The sequence below is a fragment of the Achroia grisella genome, unplaced genomic scaffold (assembly GCF_030625045.1).
Source record: "Achroia grisella isolate CSIRO2021 unplaced genomic scaffold, CSIRO_AGI_Agris_v1 utg461, whole genome shotgun sequence".
Lineage (NCBI taxonomy): Eukaryota > Metazoa > Arthropoda > Insecta > Lepidoptera > Pyralidae > Achroia > Achroia grisella.
Genome location: NW_026712871.1, coordinates 2,974,622 through 2,990,211, shown reverse-complemented (window position 1 = coordinate 2,990,211; position 15,590 = coordinate 2,974,622). Strand labels below are relative to the sequence as shown.

Sequence of the window (15,590 nt, the reverse complement as noted above, 5' to 3'; positions counted from 1 at the left end):
TTTTTTTTGTTTGTATCGGTCTGGGTGTTTTCTATGTATATATAATATGTATGTATTTACAAAAAAAAATATCTATATATTTGTATCAGTTGTCTAGTACCCATAATACAAGCTTTAGCTAGCTTAACTTGGGTCTAGATGGCGCTGTGTGAATTGTCCTGAGATTATTATTATTTTGAAAAATCTCACGTTAGACTGGGGGATGGAGGCCCTCCCCCATTCCCCAGTTTGAATAAAATCTCACGACATCTCATCTGTCCCTCCCTCACCAGGGGGGGAGGGAGGGACAGAAAATAAAAAAAAAACACCTCACGTAATTTATGGGCGCCTCGTTACTAAATGATGAGTGAGCCACGAAATGTGGGTGAGTTTTGGTAACGGACTTGTTACGACAGGTTTAAACGAAATGAAACCACAAGTTTAAGAGAGAAAATATATTTTAGATTGTCAACGATCAAATAGAAGGATTTACTACTACTTATATAATATATATATATATATAATATTATTGCCTCGAAGTGATCCACAATAGTGAAGGCGTGTGTTGGTCAGAGAGACCGAGCTCTATATTCTATACAACGGCTGGTGTATATCTAAATTCATCGGAAAACCAATGTTTTATTTCTTAAACAAAATGAAAATCATTGTCTTTTATAAATATCCTGTTTATTACAACAAAAAATCGTTTGTTTCTTTCGATTTTTTGCCGTCGCTACGAAGTATTTGTTGCCACGAATAATGATTTGGCCGAATACAGAATAACGCTGTCGGCCGAAGTGCCAAATATTTGGCACAAAATACATGCTACTAGAATAAAAAATCAAATCAAATTTATTTGCCACTAGCTTTTGCCCGCGGCTTTGTTCGCGTTAATTTATCCCCTTAGGGGTGGAATATATCAAAATACTTTCTTAGCGGATGCCTACGTCATAGTAGCTGTATGAATGCAGTCTCAGCGTGATTGGTTTAAAATTGACAAACTTTCATCCCGTATTTTATCCCCTTGCGGATAGAATTAATTAAAATCCTTTCTTAGTGGATGCCTACGTCATAACATCTACATGCCATATTTCAGCCCGATCCGTCCAGTGGTTTGGGCTGTGCGTTGGTAGATCACTATGTCAGTCACCTTTGAGTTATATATATTTAGATAAACATAGGTTACATTGGTTGTTATTGTAATATAATGTCCTATTATGTTTTTTTTTATAACACACAAACGAGCATGCGGCTCACCTGATGGTAAGTGATTACCGCCGCCCATGAGCACCCGCAACACCAGGGGAATTGCAAGTACGTTGTCGGCCTTTTAAAAAGGATTAAGCTCTTTTCTTGAAGGTTTCAATATCGTATCGGTTCGGAAATACTATTGCTGGAAGGTGATTCCACAATGTGGTTGTGCGAGGCAAAAAGTTTCTAGAGAACCGCACTGTGGAGGACCGCCATTCATTCAGATGATCTGAATGGCATCTTCATTTTAGTTTCTGGCGGGTGGTACGGTGGTGAAACTCAGCAGCTGGTATTAATCCGAACAATTCCTCAGAACACTCCCCGTGATATATGCGGTAGAAAATGCACAGAGATGCAATATCCGCAAAGCCAATGGGTCGAGTCTGACATAGACGTTTATGTTATAATTATAGATTATGTTTTGCCTCATTGAGAATGCAACATTTAAAATTATCGGTAACCTATTTTCCTCGTGGCAGTGCATACAGCAGCCCAACGAGGGAGACAGGGTTCAAGTGAGAGGTCAACGTTAACGGGAAAAACGTCACGGCTCGCTTTGCGGATCATTAAATTAAAAATAAACCACTATTTTGCCACATCCATCACAATTTACCACTGGACAATTTTACTTACTAAGAGATTGTAATTTGTTAATACATACACAGAATCTTGAGTAACATGACGTCGTCTTTCATGATTTGTCGTATTCGGTATTCGGCCGAATACAAAATAGTAGCCGATCGTCACATCTCTAGTCTCTACCTCGAATTAACGCTTATTGTTTGAATATAACAATTCTTCTCAAAGCTTTTGTTCTTGTCACAGCTAGCTTCCTTCATTTACTCTACATATGTTCAACTTTGATTTGCGTTTTTTATCGGACACTGAATTATAATTTGTTGTTGTTTTCTATGAGGCTTCGTCAACAAGATGTGTAATTATTCCCGATTATTTTTGCTACATTTGTGGTAAAGATGTATTTATAAAATGTCAAAAACCTATATTGAACTATATTTTTTTATCAAGAATGATAAAACTGTTTAGATATATAATAAATTGAAGCTATTAGCAATCTCCCAGTATTTTCTATCATACTCAGAACCAAAAAAATAACGGGATGACTGCGAACAGAGATGAATGGAAGAGAAAAACATATTACGACGGCCACAAATAAATGGGATAAGGAAGAAGTAGATGATGACTCAGAACCAAAAAAATAGCCAAAAATAGAAAAAAATTAAGGAAACAAGGCTTGCGTTGACCAGTGTTATTTATTGTTAACCGAGCATAAACACAAATAATTTTAGACTAAACTCGAACTAGTCAGCTCGGACCACGGCTAGCGCAACCTACTCCAAACGAAAGAAGAATTATGAAAAATCTACATATCTAGTACGTACTTCAATATACTTTGTGAACCCAATCAATTTAGATAAACATCAGGACCGTCTATATAATGATAATTATAATTGAAATAAGTAAAATTGTATAGGAGAATCGTATTTGATAGGACAGGAAGTTCAATAATTACATTACTTACTTTAAATTTATAATGTATAAGATAAGATTTATCGTTTGAAGGATATTTCCCATGAGCTAGTTACTTTTTTAGATAAATTCTCAAAATTCAACGTTATTTATGACAATATGGAACCATATATTACCTTATATCGTTATGGTGTTCTCATGTAATTGTTTAATGAGTGGTCAGGTGCAGATATGTTTTTATATAATATAGTTTGTAAATATTGTGCTCTATTTAAAATAGTTATATTCTCAAAACGAGTTAAATTGGCCTCTTTAAATCACTCTTAATCTAGGTCTGGTCTATCAATACATCATAAGAGAATAGATTTTGAAGGAAGCAATTATTGAAGGTAACACTACGTTTGCATTAAGTGCATGCATATTATTTGAAGGTCCCCATTACAGAAATACTAAGAATTATTAAAGCTACAAAGCAATGGAATTGTAAAATTGACAATAACAAAGTTCTAGCGTCTCTAAACATTATTAACAAACCATTACACTATTATTAACGAATACTTAATACTGATGTATTGCTTAACGTTTCCTCAGATACGCATACATTCATTGAAATAATTAACTTAATATTACAACTAACGAATTAGAAATAACTTTATAGTTACAAGAGTTTCATAATTTTAAATAGATCTTGACGAAGATTATTATCAGTTACATTAGCACGTTTCTTACCAATTTCTACTTATTTATGTTACATTATAAATATATCTAGATTAACTAATGTTAAATATTTGGGATTTACTTAATCAATACTTGCAAATTTAAATTACTTCTTTCAGTATTGAAGACTTGTATGAACATAATTATTATTTTGACGACATCAAATGCAATTTAATAAGCTTGTCTTATGCTTGCTTGTAAATGTTTAAACCATATTTGATAAATTTAAGGACACTATTAAAGGATTATGACCTAATGACTGATGGTTACCAGAAACTACTGGTAGTATTAAATACTACTGCATCAGGGTGAAGGGGATTGTTAGTAATGTGGTTAATTCACCCCATTATTAGTAATGTACCATGTCAGGTTGACCTCCACGCGAATCCCCAGAAGATCATGATAAATTCCTGGTGAATTGTCACGATAGAACAACTCCTGAACGTCCTGACTTTATGCTGATCTTATTATCAGCGTAAACCTCAAGCCTAAACCTCAACCTAAGGGCAATCAGGTGCACTATTCCATTATCATCTATAAGAAAAAATACAGTTGCACCATCTGACAAAGTAGCCAGTGAAAGCTTATTTTTTATAAGAGGGGTTTAGATTGCAAACTATATATTATATATTACATTCAGTGTAGTAGTAACTGAGTGGGGACTGACTTCAATATAGTAGTAATGAACTGCTACATTAATATTTAAGTTTAAATACTTTATAATTAACAGGAAAAAGAATACTTCATCCCTATTCATTTGACTATCTTTAAATATCTTATTTTGTTTAATGAAGTTCATTTATAACTTAGATTCAATCAGTAACCTCATCCAACATTCAACTAGTTTTGTTTCCATTTCTCATATTGAACACACCATTCTCTAAAGAAACTACTTCATAAATATCATTGAAAGGCAATACGTAGATAGTATCAATCACATATAGCACTGAAGTTGAATTTACATTCTTATATATATGCAATAGAGTAGAATTTTCATCGCAACTTATATCTTATTAGATATTTATAGAAATTTCAACCGTATCTCCAACGTTATAAGGTCTTCACCGCGACTGTTGAGGGGACGACATACGCCGTACTCGCCGTTTCACTTTACGTGTTACAGCTTCTTCTGTTACCTGCAATATATGAAAGAAAATAAGATTTGTAGACAATCGTTTAGGATGTATTTTAGCAAATAGATAAGCGGCTTCTTCTTCTGTATTTCATCATCTGCTTCTTCCTTATCCCATTTATTTGTGGTCCTAATTATGTTTTTCTCTTCCTTTCATCCCTGTTTGCAGTCATCTCGTTATTTACTTCCTTTCTCACCATATCATCTTTCACACAGTCCATCCATCTCTTTTTCGGCCTTCCTCTGCCCTTATAACCATCCACATTCATATGTAACACTTTCCTTAAAATATTATCCTCATTCCTACGCATTACATGTCCATACCATGATAGACGATTACTCTTCAACCTCTCTGACACCGGCGCCACTTTCATACTTCCTCTAATGTATTCATTCTTTTGTATTTGTAATGTAATTTATTTGTAAATCATTGAGTATTGTAATTTGCATGCTTCCTGAATATGAGGCCTTTATACCTTACACGTGTAAGATCATGATGATAATGTAAATGTTCAAGCAAATAAAAAATGTAACTTACACTGACTGTAGCAGTGACTCTCGCCGGCACTGGCGGCGGTTGTGAAGCTCTTCTCTGCTTTCCTGTCTCCTTCAGAACCTGTACAGGGGGTGAGATAGGAGGAGATGTGACTGGTAGAGGAGGGGGAGGACCAGCTGGAGGTGAGTCGCAGTTGTCAGCCGCCGTGGAGCAGGATGCGTGGGCAGAGTCTGACCTGTACACCGAATACAACAATTTAAATCTGAATTCGATGATTTGATGTTTATCCTTAGCTATTGTAGGTATGTGGGCTGAATCAATATGGTCCCTCTAATATGGTTGAGTAGGGGGAAAAAGGGATTGTTAGTAATATGGACTCATGACTCCATTACTAGCAATGTACCATGTCAGGTTGACCTCCACGCGGTTCCGCCAGGAAACCACCATGATAAATTCCTGGTGAATTTGTCACGATGTCTTAACTGACTTAACCTCATGTTCATCTTATCATCCTCTACTGGTGCTGCCAGCGTAAACCGTTAGCGCAGGCGGTGCACCATTCCCTTATCATCATTAAAAAAAATGGTTGAGTGCAATGATGGTTGGCTCATCTCGTTATAAGAACGGGTGATGCTTTTGTGGACTGGTCTATTCCTGTTACGGCCATTGACTAATTATTTCGCTTTGACCATATGCTGGTGGGCTAATCATGTACAAACATATTTGAAAGAGCTGAGTTTCTTGTCAGTTGTTCCTAGCTAGAGAGCACTCCGAACTGACGGTAGATTTGACATATCATAAGAGTCTGTAATAGACCTACACGATATTTCCATTTGATTGACTAGAGTTCCATCAGCACAAGAGGGAGCAAAACTTCCGTCATTAGTCGGGAGTCGTTCAGTGAGAGTGACGACCCCTTCGCCCTCAGGGGGCCCGTGGTGAGAGCCATCGACGGACACCATCGAGCCAGATCGTCCTGGGTAAAGCAGGAGCAGCGTACCTGCGAAGTGCGGGGGTCGCGGGGGTCGCGGGGGTCGCGGGGGGTCACAACACGGTGTCGAGCGTGTCCAGCGAGCGGCGTACCTGCGGAGTGCGGGATTCGCGGGTGTCGCGGGGGGTCACAACACGTTGTCGAGCGTGTCCAGCGAGCGGCGTACCTGCGGAGTGCGGGGGTCGCGGGGGTCGCGGGGGGTCACAACACGGTGTCGAGCGTGTCCAGCGAGCGGCGTACCTGCGGAGTGCGGGGGTCGCGGGGGTCGCGGGGGTCGCGGGGGGTCACAACACGGTGTCGAGCGTGTCCAGCGAGCTGAGCAGCGCGGGGTCGCGGCTGCACCACCGCGCCAGCTCATCCGGGGTCACCACGCCGTCAGCGTTCGTGTCTATCAACTGCAAGTTACCATGGAATTTTTTTTATGGATGATAATACGATAGTAATGATAATCGTTACTCCTTACTTGTATTTTAAATGCGAAAGTAACTCTGTCTGTCTCGTTTTCGCGCCATAACTACTGAACCGATTTAAATGAAATTTGGTACACAAATAGTCTAGACCCTGAGAAAGAACATAGGCTGCTTTTTAATGCGAAAAAGGGGTTGTTGTATGGAAATATTGACATTTTTAAAGCTAGAAGGTTGAAACTTATTTTTTAGGCTGTTGTTTAAATATAAATAAATATGACATTCAAAATTTGTAAAAAATAGTACCCTAAATAAAATAAGGGATGTAGGGTGAAACTTTTTCTTTGGCTTTTTTTGGGTTGGATTATTGAATACATTTTCTTAATTCGATGATAATACGACCGTAATGATAATCGTTACTCCTACTTGTATTTTAAATTAAAAGTTAACTTAGGACTTCGTTTTCGCGCCATAACTATGCGGACGATTTCGCGGAAATTTGTGTCATATAAGCGCAGACGGGTGCGCTTTTGGGAGGAGCTTGGCTGACTACTTCAGTAGTCTGGCTCTACACGCACAACAGACACACACACAACCAGAGGCTGATTGCGGAGACTATTCTAGATATAGAATATTATAGACTCCAATTTGCATTACATTACCCGCCTGCGCTAACGGTATACGCTGGCGGGGCACCAGTGGAGGATGATAAGATGACCATGAGGTCAGATCAGTTAGCACATCGTGACAAGCTACCAGGAATTTGTCACGATGGTTTCCAGGGGGAACCGCGTGGAGGTCAACCTAATATGGTACATTGCTAGCAATAAGATCATCAGTCCACATTACTAACAACCCCCTTATATATTATATAATTATAATGACACACAGATCGACAGTCACCCTGATGGTAAGTGGTAAAGAGAATTTGTATAAAATAAAAAAAATTTTATTAAAATAAACTTATATATAAAACTTTCGAATACTAATATTTACAAGTATCTTGCTAGTCCACGGCTGTTGTTCCCGTGACTTCGCGTGGAAATTAACATTATTTTTCTAAAATAAAAGTAGCCTAAATTACTCCTTATTACATCACCTACCTGCCAAAAAAAGTCCCATCAAAATCGGTCCAGCCATTCAAAAATCGTCCAGACAGACAAAAATTGCAAAAAATGTTATTTTGGTGTATGTACCGTATTTATATTCATATGCATGTAGTAAAAAACGGTTATTTCAATATTACAAACAGACACTACAATTTTATTTATATGTATAGATTTGTATTTTACTTTTGAAATTCATTATAAAAAAAAATATCCGTTATCGAAACTATCCGAAATAATTTCATATCCGTATCCGTATCCGGTATAACAATCATTACTATATCCGAAACCTATCCGTATCCGAAATTTCGTATCCATAACACACAACATGGACAATACCCACATGGAAGATTCTGTCGACGTGGTCCTTGGCTGCGGTGGAGTGAACTGGAGGAGCGGCGGCGCGGCCCAGCAGCTCATATATCGCCTGCACCACGGACAGCATCTCGGCGCGGGAGATGCGCCCATCTCCATCCACGTCGTACAGCGCGAACACCCACGACAACTTCTCCTGGACAGACCCTCGGGCCACCCTCGATAGAATCTCGAGGAACTCCTGAAAACAAACATTGTTTTTTATGTGCTTGTATATTGGATCTACATTCATATTATACATTTATTGAAACTGTATAATATTAATGTGGATGGATGTAAAGGGAGGGGACGCCCTAAGAAAAGATGGATGGATTGTGTGAAAGGTGATATGAATAAAAGAAGATGTAGATGTTAAAGAAGATGTAAATTAAATATTGTAATGGGTGGAAACTGTGATTGGTACAGTTTATGATGTAAATAATATAAATGACGTAGTGGAGTAACTTGAAACAGTCATGCTCGGTATAAAGTTCAAACTTGTGGCGGCGTGGTGGGCCGGGTCGATGTGCTCCCTCTAATATGGTTAAGTGCAATGATGGCTGGCTCATCCGTCATACTAATAACATAAGTAACTGTTAGTTTGTGAGACTAAATAAGTAAGGGAATTTCAGTAATGTGAAAGGATATTGTTATGAAGTTGTATAACGTTGTGCATTGTCTGATAGAAATAAGGTTTGGTTTATTGCCAGTAAGATATTTGTAAGGACTGTAGTCCCCACTACAGTCTATACCTCCAATATATAAGGCGAGGATTTTTTGTATTAAGTGCTTCACCCCGACCGCAATTTTACGCACACACACGACACCGTCCTCGCCGGCGAAGACGACGACCTCAAACACACAATTGATCCTCCGCCCAATTCAAACGGGGATCGAAATTACGACGGCCTGAGCCGAGGTTCGAACCCCTAGTGGTGCCCTCAGACTAAAGTCGTATCCGTCAGGCAGGAGTTGGCCTTCAGCCGCTCCATAAGTCCTTTGGTTTGTGTCATCTGCACTCGCCCCCCATCGTCCGGTGAAGCTGTAAAGGCCAGCTGCGGCCAGCATTAGAGTAGACAGAAAAAGTATTAAGTTAGTTATAATCGAGGAGTTACCATCGAGAATTGTACTCAGACAGTCATACTCGGATTTTTATACGGCGACGGATGTTATAATCAAACACAGTACGGACGGCAGTTATAGTCCGTTATTATTGTAGAGTTAGCCGCAGTAGTTTCCTATAGACGCGATACAGTCTGAGCTACAGTGAAACTGAAATTGATATGTAACATCGAATATAGCTATAACTCAATTGTGAAACTTCTGTGGAGAGAATAAACAGGCTTCAACAGACAACCGTTCAAATTCAAATTCAAATTCAAAAATAATTTATTCGTGTAGGACATTTTAGCCGCTTATGAACGTCAAGTTTTTACATTATATTTTTTTCCCGACCGTCCAGTTCGGTATATAGATCCAATTGAGAAGAACTGGCAAGAAACTCAATTGAATTATTTCTTTTTTAAAGCCAGTTTATTTACAATGTATATTTATATAGGTGTCTATGTCTAACATTAAATGAAAATCCAGTGCATGACCATGCACGTTCGTCATTCAAGTAATCGTTTAGTGAGTAATAGGCCTTGCTCAGTAAATATGATTTAACAGTTACTGATATAAACAATGTTTGTTTTCAGGAATTCCTCGAGATTTGTTAATCGTTTCGTGAGTGTTCAATAAATATGATTTAACACAGGGGCGGATCTACCTAAGGGCTTTTTGGGCTACAGTCCAGGGCCCCGAGGATACAAAGAGCCTCAGTTCCCACTGAAACAATATTTAGCATATAAAAAAATTATCTAGAATGTTAATATACCTATCATAAGGTTGGCAACACTGAGATCAATCAACTCATGCAAGTGCGCGTCTATTGAAAGGAACGGGGAATCTCTGGTCGCTTGTTTTTGGTCGGTGTATTATTTTAGTTGAGTAATATAATTAGGTAGCGCCCTAAGTAGATTTAGTCCAGGGCATCACAAGTTCACGATCCGTCCCTCATTTAACAGATCAATAATAGTTGCTCGATTCAACAAAATACAATATAACATCAGCGAATTAAAACATTTTAATCAGACAGGAACCAACTTGACTGATGTACGGTGGTTGGTAGTACTTTCATACTGACTGTTACGGAATTTACTCTCTGCTACCAAAATGTTAGGGAAAGTACTATAAAACTGACATTGTACTGCAGTAGAATCTTTATGTGCAATCAAATATGGTATACAGACACAGTGACAAGCGGAAGCGGCAGCGCATACAACGCAATACAAACTCGCACAATAAAAACAAGAAGTTAATTAGAGTATTTTTCTAAAATAAAGCCTAAGTTACTCCTTATTACATCAGCTACCTGCCAAAAAAGTCCCGTTAAAATCGGTCCAGGCATTTCAGAGATTAACCGGAACAAACAGACAGACAGATAGACAAAAATTGTAAAAAATGTTACTTCGGTGTATGTACCGTATTTATATTCATATACGTGTAGTAAAAAACGCTTATTTCAATATTACAAACAGACACTCCAGTTTTATATATATGTATAGATGGAAAGCAAGGCTTCTGTGTATACGTCAGTATCTTAGATTGATATGGTATACAGACACAGTGACAAGCGGAAGCGGTAGCGGGTACCACATAAAACCGCTGTTTGGTCGTCGGACAGTGTGTGGGACTGTGTATAGGGCGCTGGGGTCGGTGTAGCCAACGATGGTGGTAATTAAAGATGCAATATGTAAAAGGATAGTATATTATAAAAGTATATGTCGTAACAAACTATATGAAAGCAAGATTATTTAAGCAATACAAGGATTATTATTATTGTAAAATTTTCTTCTTGGTAATAAATAACAAATATATATACAATCCATAGCAACCGATATTAAAATATAAATATTTAAAAATAAGGAATAGTCGTACCAGCCAGCGGCCCAAATGTAAAGAGTCGTGTACAGACAGTCAACTCTATGGGGCTTCCAAGCTATATCGGAACTCTATTCACCGCCTGATGAAGCCTGGTTCAGAGGAGAAACACGACGCGATATGGATGCAGACTCAATAACGGTCGGGATTTGATCACCAATAGAGAAGGTCGTAAGGATGGTCAAGTGAGGGGAAAGGTGATTGGTAGTAATGTGGACTGATGATCTTATTGCTAGCAGGTTGACCTCCACGCGGTTCCCTGGAAACCATCTTGCTAAATCTTAATGAATTTATCAAAAAAAATTGGAGTGTCTGTTTGTAATATTGAAATAACCGTTTTTACTACATGCATATGTATATAAATACGGTACATACACGAAAATAACGTTTGTTACAATTTTTCTCTGCCTGTTTGTTCCGGTTAATCTGTGAAATGGCAGGACCGATTTTGACGGGACTTTTTTTGGCAGGTAGCTGGTGTAGTAAGGAGTAATTTAGGCTTTTATTTTAGAAAAACAAAGTTACATTCCAGGTTTACATTGAAAGCTTGAAAAACCTTATATTTTCCTATAATTAGAAATCTAAATAATCTTTATTAAAAAAACAAATTATAGTCATATTTTTTATTCTACGACTCATTTGCAACGCAGACTCATCACAAGAAGACCGAGCGAGAAACTCGCGTGTTGATCTCAACATCTCGTCCTCTCATCTCACAGGCCGCAGTCTGAACAGCTTCCGGACTTTACCCCTGTTTAATTTCTTAAACCGCAAGAACTTTACACATAAAAACAAAATTCGGAGCAACTTCATTATCCTTGCATTTACATAATTGTTTTATTTAGTTGTATTGTTTTATTTTATTTTATTTTTATTGAGACGAAGTTCTAGCTTTAGTGGTATTGTTTTGTTTTATTTTAATTTTATTGAGCGAAGTTCTAGGTCCATCGTGTTACTATTATGTGCCTTAGTTAAAAATGGTAACTCAATAATCATTTTATTATCATTAATCATACATTATTTTGATTTATCTCGTGGGGTTCAGCCAGCGTTTGCAATATAAGCGTAAAAATGTGTTTATTTACGATATCAGATTAGAACCCTCTAAATTTATCAATGTTTCTCTACAATATTATACATATAAACCTTCCTCTTGAATCACTCTATCTATTAAAAGTAACCGTTTCAAAATCCGTTGCGTAGTTTTAAAGATTTAAGCATACATAGACACAGACAGCGACAGCGACTTTGTTTTATACTATGTAGTGACTAGTTATGAACCAGATGCCGTTGTATGTTGAGGGTTATTTACTTATTTTACAAGGCTATGATCGTTCAGAACTCACCTCAAAATTTATCTTACCGCTCTGCTTGTGTTTAATCGTGTTGAACACGAGATGAGCGTATTGCGATGCATCTGAAAATTGCACGTACACAATTAAATAATTAGAATCTATGTATATTTATATATATATATATATCTTTTGCAAATAGAGATTTTACATATTTTTATTGTACTATGAAAAGCAAAAAAAACCTATGCTGTAGTCTCGTCAGGAAACTTCTGCAGGTACAATGAATGAATGAATGAATGAATGAAACTATTCATAAATTCATTCAATCATTCATTCATTCGTTCGTTCGTTCATTCATTCATACATTCATTCATTCATCAGGTAATACTGACCTCCTAAAGGGAAGAATTGTGAGAATATATGCTTGAATGCCTCCTCGTCGACCACACCGGACGGACATTCCTGAAACGTAACCAAATGTAATTTTATTAAAACAAACAACTAACTGTTACATATCTTTATTAATATTATAAACAAGCCACCCAACCCGGCTTCGCACGTGTACATGTATTATACATATAAACCTTCCTATTGAATCACTATCTATAAAAAAAACGGCTTCAAAATCCGTTGCGTAATTTTAAAGATTTATTTTATACTATGTAATGACGATGACCTGTGATACCCTTATCACGCGTTGCCGACCCTTAAGAAACCTTAATATACCCTTCATGAAAAACCCCATGCTGTAGTCTCTATAGAAAACCTCGGCAGGTAGTTCATTCCACAATGTAAGTGTACGCGGGAGGAAGCTCCTCTGAAACCGCACTGTCCGAAACCACTTAGGTTCCAGCGTGTGGATGAATTCCCTGTCGATGGTGAGCGGTGCGATGGTAAATGGTGGCCGTTGGCATCATGTCCTGAGTTTAATAATGCATGCTCTGAATACTAACTTTATACATTTAATGTTGAATAAATAAATAATTACCAGATTGAATTTAAAAAGAACATTTGAGTTTCTTGTCAGTTCATCTCAACTGAATCTGTACCCTGAACTGAATGGAAGATTTTAGAAAATTATTAAATAAATTACATTCATAACTGAAAGAACAGAAATCGCTATATAGCAAACAGTCCACCGGTACATCTATGTTGTTTTTTTTCTGTCTACTCTAATGTTGGCCGCAGCTGGCCTTTACAGCTTCACCGGACGATAGGGGGCGAGTGCAGATGGCACAAACCAAAGGACTTATGGAGCGGCTGAAGGACAACTCCCGCCTGACGGATACGACGCCAGTCTGAGGATACCGCGCAGACTGGCGTCGTATCCGGGTTCGAACCTCGGCTCAGGCCGTCGTAATATCAATTCTTCTGATCTACCGGAGAGGACAGGTATGCTGTAATTGCTGTTTTTTAAGCGTACGCGGCACGTTATAGGGATGGGTAGTAGGAAGCGATGGTTGCAATACCTGTTTGAACCCCCGGTACATGAGTTTGATCTCGTGCCGTGTGAAGCGCGTGGACTGCGCCAGCGCCCCCAGCGGCTCGGGGCGGTGCCTCACCGCGCCCCCGCACGCTGACTCCTCGCATTCTTCCTCTGGAAACATCACGACAGTATTATTAAAATTCAAATTAAAAATATCTTTATTCATGTAGGTCTATTACTTCACTACATAGTATAAAATAAAGTAGAATAGAATAGAAAATCATTTATTCAAATAAACTTAATTTAAGCACTTTTGAATAGTCAACATTTTTTTAAATCTACCGCTCATTCGGAAAGCTGTCTCATCACAAGAAGAACGAGCAAGAAACTTGTGTGTTGCTCTTTTAAATAATCCTTGTAAGTTTACATTTACAAGTCAAAACGTTTGAATACAAACTACGAACCAGCACTAATTTATTAGGGTCAAATATAAATATGCAATAAGATTAAATCAGTCGTAGTGATAAGAGCAGACCAGTCCCTACAAGCAGCACCCGTCCACGAGTATGACGGATGAGCCAGCCATCACTGCGCTCGACCATATTTTAGGGAACCCAATGACCCGGCCCACCACGCCGCGCCGCCACATATCTTGAAGTCGCCAAAAGTCGCTATCGCTGTCTGTCCCTATGTATGCTTTTTTTCTTATTTTTTTTTATACTACTGTTGCGGGTAAATGATACTATGTTGTTGTTGAGACGATGTATATTACAGATGATGATAAACTGACAATATGTACATAGAAATAATGATCTTATATACTAAATAACAATAGGAAAATGTAAGGTGGGGTGACACAGTTTAGATACAGCAGTGCCTAGTAGACAATATTGAGTTTGTCTTACTAGACATTATTAAATGCAATTATTATTTTATGTATCTAGGTGACTGTGTTCCATACTACTATAGTGGCAAACAGGCATACGGCCCATCTGATGGTAAATGGTTACCGTAGCCTATGGATGCCTGAAACATCAGGGGTGTCACGTGCGCGTTGCCGACCCTTCATTCATTCATTCATAATTTAAGAGCTGTGCTCTTGTCGGTGGAGCTCCCGCCACCTTCCACGATCTTCTATCAGTCCCTTTAGCTGCCGATCCTTAAGCAACCTTAATATACCCTTCTTGAAAAACCCCATGCTGTAGTCTCTCGAGAAAACCTCGGCAGGTGGTTCATTGCTTAAATGTTTAAAACTACGCAACGGATTTTGAAGCGGTTTTTTTTAATAGATTGAGTGATTCTGGAGGAAGTTTTTTATATATATAATACATGTACACACAGGTAAAGCCGGGGCGAGTGACTAGTATACTATAAAAAAAGGGTTGAAAGGGGCGATGAAGGGTTGTATGGAAGAAAGATTGAAACTTATTGTTTAGGCTATTGATTAAACATAAATAAATATGATATTCAAAGTTTTTAGAAATTTACCTATAAAATTAAATGTAAGTAAAATAAAAATCGCGGTCACTATTCCACGCGGACGAAGTCGCGGGCACGGCTAGTCATCCATAAAAAGACAAATTGCGACTTAGTAGTTCCGGCGGGGCGGATGCCAAGAGCCAATGACGTAATAGCAGCTCATAAAGACATAATAACACACTCACCGTTCCATTTTCATTGTGGTGTAAAGACGACCACAAACTTACCACTAGACGCAGTTTTTTTTAAACATTGTGATTGGATATTTTGTACAATTAATAATCACACGACGGGTTAGTAAAATTAAAAATTAAAAATTCTAATTCAAAATTCAAAATTCAAAATTCAAAATTCAAAATTCAAAATTCAAAATTCAAAATTCAAAATTCAAAATTCAAAATTCAAAATTCAAAATTCAAAATTCAAAATTCAAAATTCAAAATTCAAAATTCAAAATTCAAAATCAAAATTCAAAATTCATAATTCA

At 37.8% G+C, this 15,590-nt stretch overlaps 2 protein-coding genes across 2 annotated transcripts; both read right to left on the bottom strand.

The window, feature by feature from the left end:
* Positions 1-4,246: 4,246 nt before the first annotated feature.
* LOC131845286 (uncharacterized) lies at positions 4,247-6,025 on the bottom strand. Its single transcript, XM_059194327.1, has 3 exons — positions 5,880-6,025; positions 5,106-5,298; positions 4,247-4,571 (listed from the first exon to the last, which is right to left on the bottom strand). Exons 1-3 carry the CDS (start codon positions 6,023-6,025, stop codon positions 4,497-4,499), a joined length of 414 nt encoding a protein of 137 aa, XP_059050310.1. The 3' UTR covers positions 4,247-4,496.
* Positions 6,026-6,320: 295 nt separating this feature from the next.
* Positions 6,321-13,805, bottom strand: LOC131845336 (Kv channel-interacting protein 4-like). Its single transcript, XM_059194385.1, has 5 exons — positions 13,668-13,805; positions 12,591-12,660; positions 12,250-12,320; positions 7,911-8,123; positions 6,321-6,449 (listed from the first exon to the last, which is right to left on the bottom strand). Exons 1-5 carry the CDS (start codon positions 13,803-13,805, stop codon positions 6,339-6,341), a joined length of 603 nt encoding a protein of 200 aa, XP_059050368.1. The 3' UTR covers positions 6,321-6,338.
* Positions 13,806-15,590: the final 1,785 nt, after the last annotated feature.